This window comes from Microchirus variegatus (genome assembly GCF_963457635.1).
Source record: "Microchirus variegatus genome assembly, chromosome: 9".
Lineage (NCBI taxonomy): Eukaryota > Metazoa > Chordata > Actinopteri > Pleuronectiformes > Soleidae > Microchirus > Microchirus variegatus.
The window spans coordinates 23,380,717-23,400,447 of NC_139810.1; the positions used below are offsets into that span (position 1 = coordinate 23,380,717).

Here is a 19,731-nt window from a genome sequence, read left to right on the forward strand (position 1 = left end):
AATGATCAAAACTGTCAAAACTGTAAAAACAAAAAAAAACTTAACAGAAACATCATTTGATCAATCTAGATGAAAAAGGGTTAAAGTTATATGGTATGTTAGGATTACAAATTATCTGACAGTGAAACTATGATGAACAGAAGGGGAAACCATTTTCAACCAAGTACCCACAAGCACTGTAGTGCCATCTTGTGGTAAAATATATGAATTCCAGGAAAAGGAGTAATAACGAAATTCTTCTTCCATTAAGAAACATTATTGTAACATTTCTAAATCATATTCCAAGTAACGAGTGAAAACACAAACCACAGACAACATTGTCATTCAAAGGAATGCTTTATTGATATCCTAACACAAAGAACAAAACCAAAAGCTGTTTTTGTTTTTTTAATTCATTCACCATACTCTTTCAAATCAGATCCCTTTTAATAATCTACATCAGCTAGACCCTGGACCTAAATAAAGCTATGAGTATAATCTTCTGTCCACCAGCCTCTGCAGCAGCTGGCTCTGAGCAGCCCCAGCATGTGCTGCACTTCCCATTGGCACCCAAAACAAAGAAAAACATAAATTTTTTTCCTCTTCTTTCTAAGTCCCAGGTGACAGCTACAATTCAAAAGTCATAATCTCCCAAGTCATTTCATTTGGCTTTTAGGCTTGAAAACAAATTTACAACAGAGAGAAATATTCCCCCCCACAGCAGTAGTGTTCTGATTTTTCACACAGAAGGATGTGATTTTAGGAACAAATTTTACAAAAGTGACTTGAGGATTAAGACATCTTGAAATGCACGCCTGTGTTCTCATCATAGCAAAGCAGTTAGTCAGAGACATGATATTTAGAGGCAGAGACAGGGATTCTGTAACAGATTCAAATATTGGCTGCTAGTTTTTTCAAAGACGGTAAAGCAATTGCACAAATTCTATAAATCTTCTCTTAAATCCACCGCTAACAATAAAAAGAAAGCCACAAGAAAATGTAACGCCCCCAACAGTAATATAATAACTGCCAAAGTGATCAACATAAACACATACAAAAAAACAAGAAAATGCAATTATGATACAATGGCAACCTTTTGAAGCAGTTTGAGTGGGAGAGTTTTTAAGTTATATTTTTTTAATACATTTTTGTTCTTTGTGTCTCAGGTGTCGCATCATACGCTGGTTTACAAACAAATTTCTTGGTAAGTTTTGGTTCGAATATAGTGATCCATGACGCAGCAGTATTTAAAACTTATATTTCTCTCAAATTCTACCATCCTGAAAACATTTAGATTAAACTGACCCAGGACACAAGCGCAAACACTGGATGTTTGAGGTTATTTTGTTAAAGTCTCAAAAACAATCCACATAGTAAGCAAATGGCGAGTCAAATGTGCCTTTTTTAAATCCAATATAATCAGCCCATGATCAAACGATCCAGAGAAAAGGGTTCACTTTTTGTTGTCGTTGATAATGGAGTGCTGTAAATGTCCTTCTTTAAACATCTTGGGCTCAAGTTTATCAAGTGAATATTTCACTTCACATTAGTTTCGTTGCCTTAAGTGTGTGTTCAGACGTTCAGTTGTCGTTTGAGCCAATCAGTAAGTGCTTTCCAGCTTTGGCCCAAATTGTTGCTCAGATTGGAATTCATCATTCTTCATTTTGAACTTCAATAAAGCATTCACCTACATGAGGCATTCTGAGATGCTGGACTAAATGTTCACAACTCATAGGGCAACATTGAGGAGTCTCAGCCCACTTCAACTAAATGGCAACTGAAAACATTTTGAGACTTAAATCAATCCCTGCAGTCCTACAGTCAGGATGGCACAGCTGAACAGCTGAAGTCTGGCACGTTTTATCAATAGGGGCAAAGTCACCCTTGTATCAGGAGGATCTTGGCGCAAAAGAGCAGCAAACAAAAAACGACAATACAACTTTCTTCTTCTTTTTTGCACATTCAAGAGAAAAGTGACAATGCTACACAACTCTGTGCTCTCAGGTTTCCCGTCACCGTCTCTGAAGCCTTGACATCTACGATAGCTACAGCCCTATCACTACAGGGGGTGGCGTGTGTGAGTAGAAAATGTACAGTTGTACAACGATAAGTGCAACAGTGTGTGTTATTTTTGGCCTCCTGAAATGTGTATACATCGAGTGTGTTATCAGGAGTGCAATTGTGTGATCAGGGGTTGCTGGCAAAGCTGGTTATGGCAGCAAGATTTTTTTTTATGACACATTTTGTGGCCCCACAGGCTTTAAATATCTTATGCCAACTTCCTTCAATCGAACCAGTCTGTACAATTTGAAAACAAACAAAAACGGAAAACACATGGAAAAGTTTGACTCTACAAGCTAAATCATACTATGAGGTGAACCTTTTAAAGTGAGTAAGGCCAATAGAAAGGCATCAACATTCACCAGGTAGTGTACACAGCAAATCGTCTCTCACATCCCAGATCTGCGTCAAACAAAAAGGAAAGGGGACAGCAGCCAGACAAGGGTGAAAAGGAAAAACAGTCGACGTGGTTTTGAAACATCGCCAATGCTTCAGGTCAGTTTTAGATCGATGTTTTACATACTACGCCTGAGATCAAAACACACCGCCAGTTTGTTACGTGACATTCCTTCTGGCCTCAGTCAGATCAGTCCTGTGCCCAGATGGGTCTAAAACGACTGCAGCCTGGGCAGTTTCACAAACTTGTTCATTTCAGAACTCCAGACAGACAATAAGTCATGCCTGTGAAACAGATATTTTCGTGTGTTTCACCTCCCTTTGCGTCTACCAGACCTCCCAACCGGAACACTATCATCCGGCAGCATTGGTGACAATAGATTTATATATATATATTTGTACATATTGATAAAATTTATGTAAAAACATTATGCAAAGCAGTGTAAAATAGTTTATAATACAAAATGGTTGAACTTTTTTTTCTGTTTTTACATCTGGGATTGCTTATAGGGTTGTTACACGCGACCTCTTGTCACATGGTTGTTATGGTACAACTGAGATGAGATACGCACATGCACGTAGCAGTAGTAGGTTTAAGAGGATCGCTGGTTTGTAGCCCCCCCACCCCCAGCCATACCACTACCCTGTAACCTGGGAGTGCAGCCTGCAGAGCTCTGCAGCAAACTAGGTGGAAGTTAAGGTGAAAGGTGGGGGACACTGTGGTAACACCAGCAGGTGTTCACAGTGTGAATGCATGAGTAAGTAGAGGATAGTAGTCAAAATCAAAGCAGAGATTGTAGGTTTAAGTTGAAAATAATGTTGCTTATGCCCATAAAATTCTCCTCCACCCTCAGTCTGCACTTTTCCTGGTTCATAAACAAAATAAACACATGCATGGTAAATGTGTGTAATGGCCAGATTTGCACATGGATAATGGTCAAATTATCCCAAACCAAAGTTTACTCTGTGCTTTTAGGCCCTTTGAGGTGAAAGGTCAAGCACTAAAACTCTGCCTCAACTATCATGACAAACTTATTTTTTAAAACACCTCAAGCCTAAAATAATAGTTTGGTTCCTTCTTGGTGTCTTTCGCGCCTGTTCTTTAGCCAGGTCATTTGCTGAAATAGTAACATGTTTAAATGACAGATTATGAGAACTTTGAAGGGGGGGGCGGGGGGACGATTTAGTGAAAGAGGACGTGGTGAAGTCCGTAAATTATTCAGGTTTAGGCATGAACAAAATGTATTCCTGAAGATCGAGGCAGAGGAATGGAGGCCACAGGACCAGCAACGGTGGGACTGGCAGAAAAAGCTAGTCCTGTCTCAAACCCACAAGTCCTTCATTTTGTCTGCAGGACTTGTGGAATGTAAATGAGTGAGTAAAGGTGAGCGAGTGAGGTGAGCCAGTAAGGTAGAGGGTCAAAGGTCAGGGCCGACTTTGCGATGTGAGGTGATAACAGTATAGTCTCAGGTCGTGTAGGAAGGTGGCAGCGAGGAGGAGGAAGAGGCAGAGTGTGCGCTCAGAAAGGCGGGTTCTCCTGAGTGGGGGTGGTGTCAGTGGGAGAGGTGACGGAATCCTCATTCCCCCTGGGGCCGACAACCTTATACTGCAGAGGACAGGGATAGGAGCACAGGGTTAATGCACTACATTAAAGCTTTGTTTTCCAGTAGAGGTTGATTATCAGAATAAAACACTTGAACAACAGTAAACACGTGCTATATTTGCAAACAATACTTTAGCTGCAGCCCTAATCTGAACATCTTAATATCACTGACAAACTAAGGGAGATGGAAAGAAAATATATCTCACACAAAAGATTACAGTTTAAAGTTAGAATAATTTGAAAAGGTAAAAAACAATTCCTGCTTTTGCTTACTTCTTACATTTACTTTTAACATATCTCTACATTAATTTTGACAGAATCAACAACTTGACAACTTAACACTGATGCTGTCTTACTTCTTTTTATGCACAAATTACACAGCTTGGTCCTATGAGATAAATATACCTTACAAACCGTCTGTAAAACACACCTGTGCTGGTGTGCTCACCTTCATGTTCCCCATCTTATCTTCAAATGATTTGAAGGTTGCAGAGTTCCTGTGGATCACAGACACTCAGTTAAAATAAGATTACACACACAAACACACGTAAATAAGACATAAACATTTTAGTTTAACAATGAAAAGCAGCAAAACATAACTTCAGAGTAAAGGCACAGTATGTCTTTGTTTGTGAAGAAGTAGTGACAGAGTGTAGTGAGCAGATCAGTGTGTTACTTTACCTCATGGCAGGCATACTTATCGAGTGGCGAATGGAATAGTTGCTACTTTGTAAGCATTAAAAAGGGAGACAGAGAAGTGCAGTGTTATCAAGCAAGCAAACTCGCACTCACACACACAAACAGCTGCAAGTCAAGTTAGCTCATACAGCTCCCACAACTAGAATTCTTCATGACTACTTGGTACTGAACTGTCAATATTGAACGATGGCAATAGAGCGAGATCTTATAACATGGAGCACGGCAGTTACTACATGGTCAAATTAACCAAATGCCATAATCTTAAAAAACAAAAAAAAAGGTTTAACCTGCCCTTTCTTTCTGGTGCACTCAAGATAATGTATTATCCTTATGTTAGTGGACTACATTTGACATAAAGCAACTGCTTCATTCAATACATCCATGGTCAAAAAAACAGTGTTTAGGTGTTATGGAGCTCAATGAGCAATTTACTACAAATCCACCTCCAACCACAGTTGCAGCTCAGTGAGTTCTTCACTGTGAGGCACTGTTTCCTCACTAAAATCCTAGTAATAATAACCCTTCACACTGCTACCAACATGAGGGCCGAGTATTAAAATAAGATATTCCTTCAGTGAGTCAGCAAACTTCTGTTCCCCTTCCACACTTTTAACATACAGTAAATTGGACCTGGCTGTCATTAAGGCACCATTCACTTTGTCTTGGAAAACAAGAGCTTCTTGTTTATTTTTATGTCACAATAATCACGCTCATTTAAGTTATTTAATGCACATGTTTGTGCATTACATCAACACTATACTTGGCTTTTGAGGGTTTAGGAAATGAATGACATGCTTTGTGTGCTGGGGGAAAAATACTTTCAGGGAAGGCAAAGGTAATAAAACAAAGAATGCAGTTTTCTATCCAAAACACTAACTCTACACAGTATGTGGGGGAAATCAAAAGTAACAATAGCAGAGCTCAACTTCTATGGGTCCCAGTCCCAGATGTTTTTCTTCCTGTTTTACAAATTCCAGGTCACGTGATAAAATGACCTTGTGATCAAACACTCGTTTGCTGTGCAAGAACATGTTAATCTTACCTAAAGGAATTAGAGAAAGGTAGAGCTCTGCACGGGAAAAACCAAGGCAGCAAGTAAAAACAAAGAGGAGAGGGAGAGTATGAGCAAAAATCAGCAGAATTAGAAATAGAAAAAAGTAAATAAATACACAAAGGAAACAACAGGGCAGGTGAAAAGGCAGTGTTATCAGCAGAGGAGCTACATAATTCAGACAACAGAACAGGACGGTGTTTAGTTAAGGTGGAGTAGGCAATGTTTGGAAATGGTTTGATATTTGATCTCAACAGCAAAGCAACATCTACAAATGCTTTAATGAATCAGATAATTATTGTGTATGTGCAAAAATAGTTTGGTGAGACAGACCATAAATATCTAATAGATTTTTCTTTAAATAACACAACTTTGTGTACAATTTGTTATGACTAGATTGTTATATTTTATCAGTTGGAGGGAAATAGGAAACCAAACCAAATGTTGGCCTCTGCTACTCATTGCCTCAACACAGAGAGAAATTAAGCATTTTCTCATGAATGATGTACCAAGCGTACTAAGGGTACAGTACGTTACAGATTTTAACATCACAACTACTCTTTGGATGAACATAGCAAAACATGCAACATGCAGATGCAAGGATGGATGAGACGGGCACATGAAGAAGAAAACAGGTCTATCCTGCTGACACATACAGTATAATAGCAGGATATGTGAGAAGCCCATGAACAACAGCTACAGCTATCTTTTACACACACACACACACATCCTTGCCTAAGAGCAAATGAGTATGGGTGTCTGAATGGAAACACTAACATAATTACAGAGAGTTGTGCGGGTTAACATGGTGCCATGATCAGAGATGAGAGGTGAGGGAATTAGTATACATACATAGTATCAATAAATACATTTGTTGATCTACAGTAAATGTTTCACCTCTTCAACTTGTGATTTTAGGTTAATTGTCTTTGAGGTCTTCACAGGTCCTAACAGTTGCAAGTATTGTAGTTGAACAAAATCTCAATTCTGTTTAGTCATAATGTGTTTGATTTTGGCTCCATTAACAACGCCTTGCATTGCTGCTCATTCTTACAAATTTGAGCGTTGAGAATTATCAGACCGGGTCTTTCGATTTCCATTAATTTGTCTGATTTCATCTTCTACAGATGTGTTTGGCATCAAGCCCAACGTTATGAACATGAGAAAACCTCTCGTCTAAATGAAAGTGGAGGCTTGATTTGGATACAATTAAAAACAATATAAATTGTGGACCTACGTCTTACATTTACTGACCCCTTGGACACAAAAGGTGTATATCAAGATGTGAATCAAATCAAGTTAATGATGCATGTGTTAAATAAACAGATGTTATTTTAACATGGATTTGGTGGCGTCTATTCTACAGTTTTTCTACATCACTACTTGTGTTAAAAGTAGCTGAAGAAAAAAAGAGCAATGGACAGTGTTGGAGTAACTAATTATTCAGCTGTATTTAAGACATCCCCAGTATAAACATTAACAGGAACCTGCATTAACTTTTAGGATAACCGAGACATAACCGTTCAGTGTATCAAATGTGACTGTTCAATTTGGATCCATATCAATTATCCCAGTTGAGAATATCTGGCTTTTGACACTGTCCACTGCTGATTTTTTCTTGTAGCTGAGCCAGCATGTCAGCCATTTTGGCTCTGCCTCACCGTACCTCATGTCACCCAGCTTCTTGCTGATGACTGAGCCCACTGTGGTGAGAGCTGCACTGGTTTTCTGTCCTGCCTGGGAAAGAGTCTCCTGAGTCTTCTTGTATCTGTAGAGAGAGGAGGCAAAGAAGGGTAGGGAGGGGGCGATGGAGAGAGAACAATGGAGGAAAGAAGAGGAGGACAGATGGATGGGGTGGAACAAAACAAAGATGTGGGACAAGCAGGCAAAAGAGAGAAAAAGGACAGTGGTGGGCAAGAGGAGAAAGGGAGGGAGGATGATGGAATCAAAATAGACAGAAGAAAACAAAATGGATGGAGTGAAAGAAGGGGGGGAAACAGAGGATGATGGGCAAGGGAGGGGTAGAAGAGAAAAGATGGCAGTAGTACATTAGACCAAACCATACACCCACAGCAAATGCAATGATTAAAACACTAAGTGGTTTAAGTTAGTGCTCTATCACAGTCAAATCAGCAATATAGTCACCAACCCAAAGGTTAGCATTCATACAGAAATAGATATGACATCTTTGTTCATTTAAAAAATATATATAAAAAATAAATAACACAAAAATAATCAGTAATGGTGATAATGATCTGCTCTATTGGATCATTTCATCATTTTACAGAAGCACAAAATAAAAGACTTATTAAAAGGCAGGTATGATTCAGCAAGTCCCACTTCAGCCAAAACACTCAGATGGTTAATGTTTAGTTTCAGTGTCACAATAAAAACTTCATTGCAAAAATGCAACTGTCACAATGTTTTGTGTTTAACAAAAGAAGTTTCAATTAAAACATTGCACTATTTCAATGAAACCTCCCATCAACTACATCTTTCACACTTTTCTCAACATTCACGGCATCAATAATAACTGCACACCAAACCATCCTCTAGCACAGCAATTCCCAAACATTTTTGCAGTGCCTCCCTTGGGAAGATTTAAAGGAAACACACCCAGAGATTGGGTGTAAGTCAATATGGATTTTCGAGGACACGTAAGTGCAACCTACAAGTAGAAAATAACACGCACACAAACACAAAAAAAACACATGGTAAAAGCAAACACCATGATCAGCTAGAACACTCAAAAAATGGGTCTCATGATTCTCAGCAGTAGATGATTTTACGGAGGCTGAATGCAGATGTTTTTGGAGATAGGCTGGTGTGGTAACCATGCACACAACTGTATCCATCAACATGGTTGGCCTTCTACACTATTGCTGAAGTTTACATATCTTATTCATTTATAAGAGCCAAAAATATATCAATTATCAACAATGGACAACGATCGCTGTTTTCAGAACAAGTATTAACATCCATCCATGAGAGACTTGTAAATGCTTTTTATGTTACTTAAGCTCCAAACACAAAGTTGACAGTATTTCCTAAATTCTGCCACAAACACAAATGAAAACAAGATGCTCACTTTACAGAAGCAAAAGAATAGCAGTTGAAAAACGCATGGAGATAAAAACAACAAGAGAACAGCTGCCCAGAATGAAAACCAAACAAAGTCTTGTCTTACAAAACAAAACAAAACCAAAACAAGAAAACAAAAAAAGAAAGGAGGTCAACTCACGCTTCAGAGTGGGTAATGTCATCCAAAGTGGCTGAGGCAGACAGATATCTGAAGACACAACGGCAGCATAATGACACAGGGAAGGAAACACACTCACAATACAGTACAGCAGAGTTCAGTAGAGTCAGACTTTGGTGGATATATGCACTTGTATTTCAATGGATTATTACATTTAAACTGACACAATTGGGGAAGGGGAGAGACAACAGAACTTAACATCGTAAAGCAGAAAACACTACTCCCTTTCACGCAGTTTCCTAGTTGGCACAATGAAATGTGACTATCTAACAAATGTCCTTGGGTCACAACAAGGCATCGTTTCAGAGGCCACAACAAGTCAAAAAGACGGAACAACCAATCAAAATCAGTGTCAATATCTTCTAAGTTTTAGTATTCATGGAGCGGTTGGACGCAAAACAACAAAACCTCAAATAAAGATGTATTTTCTAATAATAAGAAAAGTCATTATTTTGAATCTACTAAATTATCAAATACACAATGCGTTTCCAGCATCAAACCTCACCGGTAAAAAATGCTTCCCCATTAAACTGGTGGGATATTACTCCTGTCTGGTTTTGATGCACTTAGGGAAATGTAGCCCATTCATATAAAGCAAAGCAAAGCAAAAAAGTACAGTAAAATATTGAAAGTGCTGTTCCGACTACCTTGAGAAAGCACTTAGAGCACAAACCTCCACCAAAGCTGCTCAGTTTCCCACAGTGTCAATACACCTCAGTGAGACAGAAAAGTCTTCAACTTTACAAGAACGTGGCAGCAGACATGAGACATGGCAGTACACTGTTAGTGGAAACACACTCCAACACCAGGTTAACACCAGCATAACCTTTTCAAGATTAGCAACACACTTTGAAAAGCACATACCACACACACACATTCCTGCCAGTACAGTATCTTAAAAAAGGTCATTGTTATTGAGCAGTCACCACAGATAACACATGGATAACACTAGGGCTGTACAATTAATTTAAATAAAACAAAACTACTGCAATTTTCAAATAGCAGGAGGCACAATGTTTCTTAAAGCCAAAATGTTGTCCTGACCTATACACATCATATTCTGCAGACTGTTTCTCACGGATCTGCAAAAATATCACATGAAAATGAGAAAAATATGTCAAAATTACCATTCCCTCTTATATCATGCATTAAAAATAATCGTAATTAGACATTTATTCAGCCCTAATCAACACCAGGGTTGGCCAATATCTATTTCATTGGCATTGTAATACAGTAAAATACAGCAATGCCTAACCCCAGCCAACACAAGTATGTGATATAACTTTAAATTCATCTGGTGGAAGGATTAATAAGACAAGCAAAATGTAATGCTTACAATGGTGAGCAAACACACACAACACTAACTCATTCACAGCACTTCAGATGAGAAATATAAAGAAGATGCAGAAGACAGCAAGGCAACCTCTTTGGTACCATTACATTGATTTTTTTAATCCCCCGAGCTAAAGACACAAGAGATGGCTCTCATTTTAAACCACTCTGCTCCACACAAGGCCATTCTCTACACTGCTGCTTACAAAAGCACAATGATGCTAATGCAACACAGTGACGGTCACACAAATCAGTTCAGTCGCAGTACAACCGTCTATACATAAGACACTAGACTAAATTCTAATACTTTCATGGCAACTACATCAAACATCTTTGCGCCTCCAACGCATTCATAATTAATCGCCCACTTACATCTTTGGAGACCACAGGGCATTATGACAAAGCAAAACACCATCCTGTTCACCTCCCCCTCTACCTCCCTCCATATCGCTTTTACATTCCTTTCCTCTCCTCCCACTACTTCCTGCAGAAGCAAGTCTACGCTTCTTGTCTGGTCACCAGGCACGACTAGGGTGCGTGTGTGTGTGTGTGTGCATGCGCGTGCGTGAGTGCGCATGCGCGTGCGTGCGTATGAGATACAAGCACACGCCCTCAAGTACTGCGAGTGGCAGTGTGTCTGTTTGTCCGTGTGTGTGTGTGTGTGTGTGTGAGTGTGTGTGTGTGTGTGTGTGTGTGTGTGTGTGTGTGTGTGTGTGTGTGTGTGAAGGCCAAAACAAAAATACCTGCTTGCCTCTGTTTCTAGGACATTAGTGGAGTCAAAATTTTGTTTTTAAACATTTCGCCAGTACTGACAGCTTAAATCCACAAATGACTACACCATCGGATGGTCAGTGTTGTTGACACGGTTGACACATCCGGCAACATGTGTGTTTTAATGTTAAATGTACAATCCAGTGCACCTGCTGCTGTTTGAAAATGTGTGTATGTGTGAGCGAGTAAAAGTCGTAAAAAGCGGCAGTAGTCTCAGCCTGTCTGGTTAGGATAACTATCTGAGTGAGCTCGTCAATCCAGTTCATTCTGAAATGAACTGGAAAATTCCATCAAGCTCAAACTTTACAGCTGCAAACACAGTTTGGTGGAAACAGGCAACAAGAGTTTGCTCTGAAGTTCTCCAGCAGCACTAAAACCCTTGATCAAACAGCTACCTCAACAAACAATGGGCAGTGAACTAAAAGGTTAGAGACATCTGGGTATGAAATGTATTTGTTTTACAGAGATGGTGCTGCTATTTGTGACCTATACATTTGCACAATGAAAAGGCTATAATTAGGGCTGCAACTAATGACTAGCCAGCAAATACTAAAAACACCAGTGTGTTTATTAGATAACTCCATCTGTACGTTGCTAGTAGGGCAGTCTGAACTTTCAAAACATAACTCAAACATTTAATCAGAAATGCATTTAATATATGATACACATCTTATTTGTATGCAAAAGATTTTGCATTGTATTTTTTATTGCTTTCTGCTTGTTTTCATATTGTTGTTTTGTTTTGTCTTTGAGCATCTGTTAAGTGGTGTTTTAATTAAATGGATACTAACAATATTATTATTATCATTATTATTAAGAAATTATTATGAAACATTTCAAAGTTATACTGTAAAGGGTGTTGTGAGCCCATCTCGGCCTGCATCCAGGCTCTATTTGCTCATCATAACAAAGACAAATGAGATGCCATGTTTAGTTTCCAATGACAATAGACCCTAACCCACAAATACCATCCTACTAAGCAGACAATCATGACACCGAAGCTTCTATCAAGCAGCACGTGGAAGTATTTCTGGTTGTACACCATAGACTCAGCAGTCTTACACTTCAGCAGCACAGTGTGAAAATAACATGCGCAATGAGGTAGCTTTCTTGCGAACCAATTTTGTCATTGATCGTTGTTAACAACAGCAGCTTATCATTGCAGCCCGACGTCGAAAGTGAACACGCGATAGACAAGGCACATTTGCTTGTTGCATTTTTTATTCAGCAGCATTCATGACTGAATGGGGCTAATAGGCAAATATTTTCAGTGTGGCTTCGAGCAGTTAAGATTTTCAAAATCCAACAGCAAATTGTAAGTCAGTTTATGTTTTGTTTAAGCCTATATACGTTTTTCCCTGTGCCTAATTGCAGAGGTCAAGGATGTGGCAGCCTATTCAGCCTAAGCTTTCAGTCATTAGTCATATGGGGGATCTTGATGCAATTGCCCATATCCGATAATACATTTAAAAGCCGATATTGGCCAATACCAATATTATAGCTAGATTATAGAGATCTATCAGGCAGCACATTCACTCTCGAACGAACATGTGAGAAACATAATTAAACAGAGAGTGATAAGTTATACAAACACTATTGCTCTCCATGATCAATCTACAGTACCATCTTAAACATGCTCTGATCAAACATTCAACAGTAAATTGTAGGATATACACAGATTTAGGTGGGTCAGTTGAGCAAGTGTTGCAGTGATTAGTGCCGAGACATAGACAACAAATCCCTTATTAGTGCCACAAGTCATACGCAACAGGAGAATTGTGGTCCAGAATCAATCCCAGAGGGTTGGACCAAAAAAAGCTCCAGAATCCCATCTACTGCAGTGCTTATCACAGTATCACTGCTTCAACTCCTCTCAATCTGCTTTCTTTGATAAGTCATATCTGGAAACAAATGATTAATGCCCACTTATCAAATGAGGCCCTTTTCAGCATCTTATTTCATATGAGCAATCAATAAATGTCCTCATACCAGACACAACACTGACTGTTGCAATGTTTAGTGCTCTCAAATATGGTTAGAAGGTGAGAACAGACAGTGAGCAGGAGTCAGAGCGTGAGAGAGCAAACACTGCAGAAGCACAGACATCACCAGCGAGCGAGCAGCAAACAGTGCATGAACTCACAGATCTGAGCCTGAAACTCTCTCATTCCATTCGCCCAGTTTCCCAGTGGTTTTCACATAGCTAGAAACAGAGACATGAGGGTGTAACGCCGCCGAGGTCAGCCCCAAGTGTAATTGTAATAAAATATATATTTACATTACAATTGTACTCTGAATAATGTAAATAAGTATGTAAATAACTGGAAAACATGGTTTCCTCTTCTAATCCCTCATTCATGTTCACAATCAGGCACACAACAGGTTGCTGCAAGCCTGTGTTCCCTGTTGGAAGAGCATGTTATTCACTGTGATATTGGTGCAATCAGTGTTGTGCAATCACTAATCAGAAATGTAGTATTTCATTCAGAGGTACTTACGCTTTGATTCTCAGACAACAATCATGCTTTATAATCCTTTACTTTGTTTGTCTCCAGTAAACTGAATAATACACAGCACAGAAAATCAACCAGCTGACGATGTTCTGGTCCTCTGGCTTCACTTTGTCAGGTATGGTTACAGTTTTGATTATAAACATTTTAATAATTTAACTTTACATGTCAGTGACCATTCTAATATTGTTTAAGATGTCAATGTCAGACAGAGTAATGGGGCACTTTAACTGATCAAGAATTAGAACTACTGCTGGGTTCTTCCAACACATTTCCACAGTCATAGTTTATATATTTTTTGTGTATACTTTATATTTTAGTAGTTGATGTTTTCTGATTTTGTTCATCTATTCATGCCTCCAAAAAACTATTTGCCATTTATATAAATACTACTCCGCAATTGTGTCAAGTGTCAGCAGTACCAGTCTACCCAGAATGTGCTAAAGATTTTCCAAACAACAGCTTTGTGGGTGTAAGGGGTGTGTGTGTGTGTGTGTGTGTGTGTGTGTGTGTGTGTGTGTGTGGGGGGGTGTGTGTGTGTGTGTGTGTGTGTGTGTGTGAGTGTGAGTGTGAGTGTGAGTGTGAGTGTGTGTGTGTGTGTGTGTGTGTGTGTGTGTGTGTGTGTGTGTGTGTGTGTGTGTGTGTTTACACCTTCTGCAAAATGTAATAACTTTGGCTTCTTAATGAATCAAGTGTCATGACAACATACGATAATTGTGACTAAAGTATCTGACACATTCTGATGAAGGTATATTATTCATTTCATTTCAAACAGAGCAGCAGGTGTGTTGAGGCTGAGCTTGGATGAGTCACTATAGTTGCAGCACAGTCGGATGAGTTCCTTTCTGTAGTGTATTTTTATCTTGGGTCAAATTTAAAATGACTCAATGTTATGTGATGTCATTATATTATGACATTACCAATCGCATGAGGTTTTAAATATTCGCAGAACCTGAACCAATGAGCCAATGAAAATGTCGTGAAACACAAGTTCAGTCGGACACTGCACAATATCTGTTCTTTGTGTAACTAAATATTCAAAACAAAACTTCATTATGAACCAACTCTATGAACTAACTCTATGGAAAATGTGAATCAATTATACTATATTGAATACTATGATAGTATACTGTAGTGAAGTGTGGTCTACTGTTGTGAGAATATTGTCAGTCACCAGCACTACTAACCCCAAGAAAATTGGCCACACCCCAAAGATTTTGGTCATGTGACCAAATTGGTGCCTGCTGAATATTTGAACACTTTAAATTGCTAACCGACTAGTTAAAAAAATAAAACACCTCCCTTTACAAACAATACAATAGTTAAATAATACATACGCGTTGGAGGTCTGCACATCTTGCCAGCTCTTGGTAAGATTCTGCTTAAATTCATTGAGCGGGCTTAGACCAAGTTTCCTCTTCAGCTCAACGGCATGTCTCTCTTTGGCTGACAAAACCTGACGCAGAGTGTTGATCTCCTCCTCCACCTAAAACACAAAAGATGGGGAGGGGTTCAAGTGTGGAGTATCAACTTCAGCTCTTCTCTTTTCAGGATTCACAGAATAAACATTTGCATTCCCCTAATAGTCCCACTATCATCCACAGCATGATCAAATCCAACTCATAGATTCTACTGTATGAGTCATGTTAGCAATAATTCCTCACTGCTGTAGAGAAAAATACGGCTTTGTGAACGGCTTTGCCAAATTTGAAGGAATTCCCTCGAGGCATTTTGACACAAGATCTGGACAGGCAGATAACGTTTACAATGCTAGCACTTGGTGATTCTGAAAGTCCTGGGCCTTACCTTGGTGAGCTCTATGCGGAGCTCCTCAGCTTCTTCCTCTGTCAGTCCAGGTGGAAGAGGGTTGACTGCGTTCCTCACTGCTCCCTCCACATGCACATCGGAAAGGTTTTCTGAGTGATCCACATCAAGGCCCTTGTTAGGAGAGTTCAGGTTGATATCTGGGAAGACAATGAAAGAGAATGCTAAGCAGGCTTGTGGTGCGAATGTAATTATAACATAGGATATTATAAATGTTGAGCGACAAATATGTGGTATTTCTGGACTAAAACACCTTTAAACAGTAAATGAAAGAATTTGTAAGGCCAGACGGTCTCCTTGAAAGTTTTCTGTGGCAAAGTCACGCGAGTGTGACATCAAAATAAAGAGACACCATAAGGAACCAATAAAAAATACTGACGCTTGTTTGGATAATTCGTAACCAGTTTTTAATTCACAATATTGCTCCTGTGTGACAACATTCACTTTCTGAAAACAGGAACTCTGGTTCACATAGTGAATCAATGTATGTGTATTTTGTTTCATCCATACATGGTAAAATTAAAACAGGAAACTAGCCACAGACACGATTTGGACAAGAATAAGCAACAGCTTGCGTCATACACCAGCATCACTTGACAGGGTTTGGCTCAGCCAAAGCTGGCTAAACAGGACACAACAAGAAGAGATAACTGAAGCCACTGCCTGAAATGCTGGGTAGAATTACACACTATGCAGTTACAGGCAGAGCAACAAAAAACAAAAGATGGAGAAAGCGTTCATATTCAAACATGCTGCAAGACAATCTTGTGGCTCTTATTACTTCATCAAAAATATCAACATCTATGTCATTGAACAGGAATGTGGGACATAATAATTCCACTTTTAAGCATGAAAGAAGGTGTGAATGCAACAGAGAGTTCAACACAACGACTCAACTGATAGCAAAAGACAGTCAAAAGTAGGATTTAAAAAAAAAAAAAAAAAAGAGTTGCAAACCAAAAGACAAAATTATCATTAATCTGAAGTCAGCGCTGGTGACGGCGTGTTAGTCTCAGTAATAACATCCGTATTCACACTGCCAAGAGATGGCTCCACCCTCAAGGTATATTGATTCAGTCAAGAATGAGTCAGACCAGCCCACAAAAACAACAGCACTTAAATTGAACTGGGACAACAGAGTTTAAAAACAAGACCAGGAGGTGATGTGATTAAAAAAAAAAAGCACTTAACATTCCTAGGGGAAAATCCGAGAGGATATAATATGACTTTGACGGTTCCTACACTTCCCAGCATCCTTTCTGAAAATGCTCAGACAGCTCAAGCACTGCTGCTTTCAGTCAAACCTTGGTACACATGAAGGACTAATTTATTTTTATTTACTTGAATTTTTAGTACATCTGACTTCTTTCTTAACAGTCTGTAAACGCAGAGGGACCGAAGTGATAGCGGCCTCACCCACACATAAAATCCAAACCTTGCCATTGTGTTGCATTCTGGTCTATTTTTACACTTTGAAAACAGAACAATTATTCACTACACTCGAGACCAAAAAAATTAAACTCACTATGAGACCTGTTAATAATATTCCTACAGGTTATAGTTTTACTGAATACTGACAATACAGCGTCATGTAATGTAATGAAAAACACGAAAACTCCCCAGCTCAGCCAAAAAAAAATTCTCTTTTCAGGTTTTTCAGCATCATGAGTGAGACAGACATTCCCTAGTTCACTCAGGTTTGTCATTCTCCAAGACAGACAAATACAGCCAACCTTAATCACTTCCTAAAACACAGTCCTTCTCAGGCACAGGAAGGCTGATACAATACATCCATCATGGCTACTCAGTATTACAAACTACATTATACAGCCCTGGAAGACTCATTAGGACATTCCCAAAGGGATTCTGCAGGCATAATGCTCTGTCATCCAAGCAAACAATACTGTATGAGCTAACAACAGTCCTGCCATCATAAAGATAATACTTTTTGGTTTATTATGTTGTTTTAGAGAAGTACAGATTTCAGATTTTCCATTGTGTTGCTGCATGGCTCATGATTCTGTCTCATTTATACAACAATACAGTGATGCTTAAAATGAGGCAATAAAAATAGGTCCATGTTTTGTCTAATTAGTGTACATGAGATTCTGCCACAATGGCTAAAACAGCAACAGTCAAACATAAAGGGTTTGGGTTTTCAATGATGTTTAACCTAAATTTACAAATATTCTGCAGAGATTATTTGATTGTTTGTCAATGTGTACATTACTTTTAGTTGAAAATTATTTTATGAACAGGGGCAAAGTAAGAGAAGACTATTTACGCAGTTCAGTATTAAATACGAGATAAGTAGACATAATTCGTCATAATTATCCTTAGCAAAAAAAACGAGATATCATTCTTTACATCATTGTGGTAGTCGTAAAAGTTTGTTATTTTTTAGATTCTTAATTATTTTTAAAAAAAGAACAATTTGGTCAAACAGATGAATCAATGATAGCAACTATTAATTAATTGTTTACTAAATTAATCGTTGACAATCGATTTAGGTGTTTTTTTCAATAATAAACACAAGTTTTCAGATTTTTCAGCTTCTTAAATGTGGATATGTTCAGGTTTCTTTGCTCCATAAAGCAGAGAAATCATTCAAACTGAATCCTTTTGGTTTGTGGCCAAAACAAGACATTTGAGAACATCATTTCCATGTTTGATATTGATATTATTGTTTTAAAAAATTAATTACAAACAAATTTTACAAAATGCTGTGACGTTACAAAAACGTGTCACCAAGAACAACCGTTTTAAGTGAACATTTTGAAGTGAAAAAAATAAGAGTCTTATTTTAAGTCACGAGGTCCTGGAAAGACTGAATGTCGGAGAGCTAGGCAGCATTTTTAGTCACTCGGGTGAACGATGGAAATTCAACACGATCGACTCATTGTGGGAGCTTTTTATTGGGAAGTGCGACTAAATGGTTGATCGTACCAACCCCAGACAGGAGTCTATATCCAGGCAATACGATACGAGAGTCGAGGTTCGCGTTGGAAAGCAACCAAAACAAACTGCCTTTAGTATTGATTTTGTTATTTACAAACCCCGAGGTGGACTATGTGTTGATGTAGAAGACAGGGAGGGACAAGTGTCCACTCTTTCGTTAGAATTACTGTCAATTACATGGGATTAAACTGTAGTGGAAAGTTGGTAACATTACTAACACGCCCGTCTCCTGCCTTCCCTCTTCACTTGCTGCTGCTGCTGCTGCTGCTGTCATGTACCAGCTGGGCCTGTTCTGTCCTCACGGCTGCACAATCAACGTGACTTTAATATGAACATCGAAACAAGAAAACCACCACGCACACAAAGCTGGGAAGAGACACGGATGCTAGTTACTTTTAGGGCGGATTCATTTGTCGACGCTTCATCGCATATTTCGAACGTGAAGCTAAGCTATGTAGGCTAAGCTAACAATTAACGTTACCTTGACTGGCGGGGTTCATGGCGACGAATGTGTCACAGCTGGCACTTTCGACTAAAAGTTAAACTCGACTGGTGTCAAAATGTGGAAGCCAGAGCACCGCGGAGAGACTCTTTCCACACGGAGTTCAACAATCTTCCTGGGTCTGAGTGACTGCTGGCTGCTCTGTCTCAGGGAAAGTCGTCGACGGGAAACAGGGAACAGTCTGAATAGCCCCGTTGGCAAGCGAGTCACATCCGGTAAGGATTTTCAAAATAAAGGCCTCAGTCACGCTCGCCTACGACAAAAAAAGTGCATAGAAATAAACAAAAAAAACAAACAAACACGGGTTTTCACATTTTTAACACTTTATCAGGGTAGCTACGAAATTACATTTATTAACGTCGATTTCACTAATTTCACTTTTAAAGGGGTTAAACTCTACAGAAAATAAAATAAATATTAATTATATTAGAGATGACGAACTTCTTTCAATGGATTGTTCCTTCCTTTCAACCTTCAAACATTAACTGTGATCTGGACCCTAAAAGTATGTCGTGTTTTTATTTTGAAGGAGTGACATTCAAAGGTTGCGTTACTCTCCATTCCGGCGTGCTGGAGTGACGTCACAGGGGCACAAGTGTCGTGGTTTGTTTTCAGCTTTAAAGGTACAGTGCGCAAAATACAGCAGCAATTATTCGTGAAGTTGTCCTTCCCCTTCCATTGTTTTTGGAATGTGGCCTTCACTTATTGTCAAAATGTGATTAGTTTGTCTGTAAAAACATGGTGGTCCAAAATGGCGGCCACCAGGGAGCTTACACAGCTCCTAAT

At 39.0% G+C, this 19,731-nt stretch overlaps 1 protein-coding gene across 5 annotated transcripts; it reads right to left on the bottom strand.

Annotated features, from left to right (window-relative positions):
• Nucleotides 1-331: 331 nt before the first annotated feature.
• Nucleotides 332-19,090, bottom strand: tpd52l2b (tpd52 like 2b). Of its 5 annotated transcripts, none has more exons than XM_083895046.1 (8): nucleotides 18,925-19,090; nucleotides 15,468-15,625; nucleotides 14,999-15,147; nucleotides 13,295-13,354; nucleotides 9,031-9,078; nucleotides 7,456-7,557; nucleotides 4,488-4,536; nucleotides 332-4,042 (listed from the first exon to the last, which is right to left on the bottom strand). In XM_083895046.1, exons 1-8 carry the CDS (start codon nucleotides 18,941-18,943, stop codon nucleotides 3,956-3,958), a joined length of 672 nt encoding a protein of 223 aa, XP_083751172.1. In that variant the 5' UTR covers nucleotides 18,944-19,090; the 3' UTR covers nucleotides 332-3,955. The 5 variants fall into 5 exon arrangements, with proteins under 5 accessions (XP_083751172.1, XP_083751171.1, XP_083751175.1 ...); XM_083895045.1 differs by having other exon boundaries at nucleotides 4,470-4,536; XM_083895049.1 differs by lacking the exon at nucleotides 13,295-13,354.
• Nucleotides 19,091-19,731: the final 641 nt, after the last annotated feature.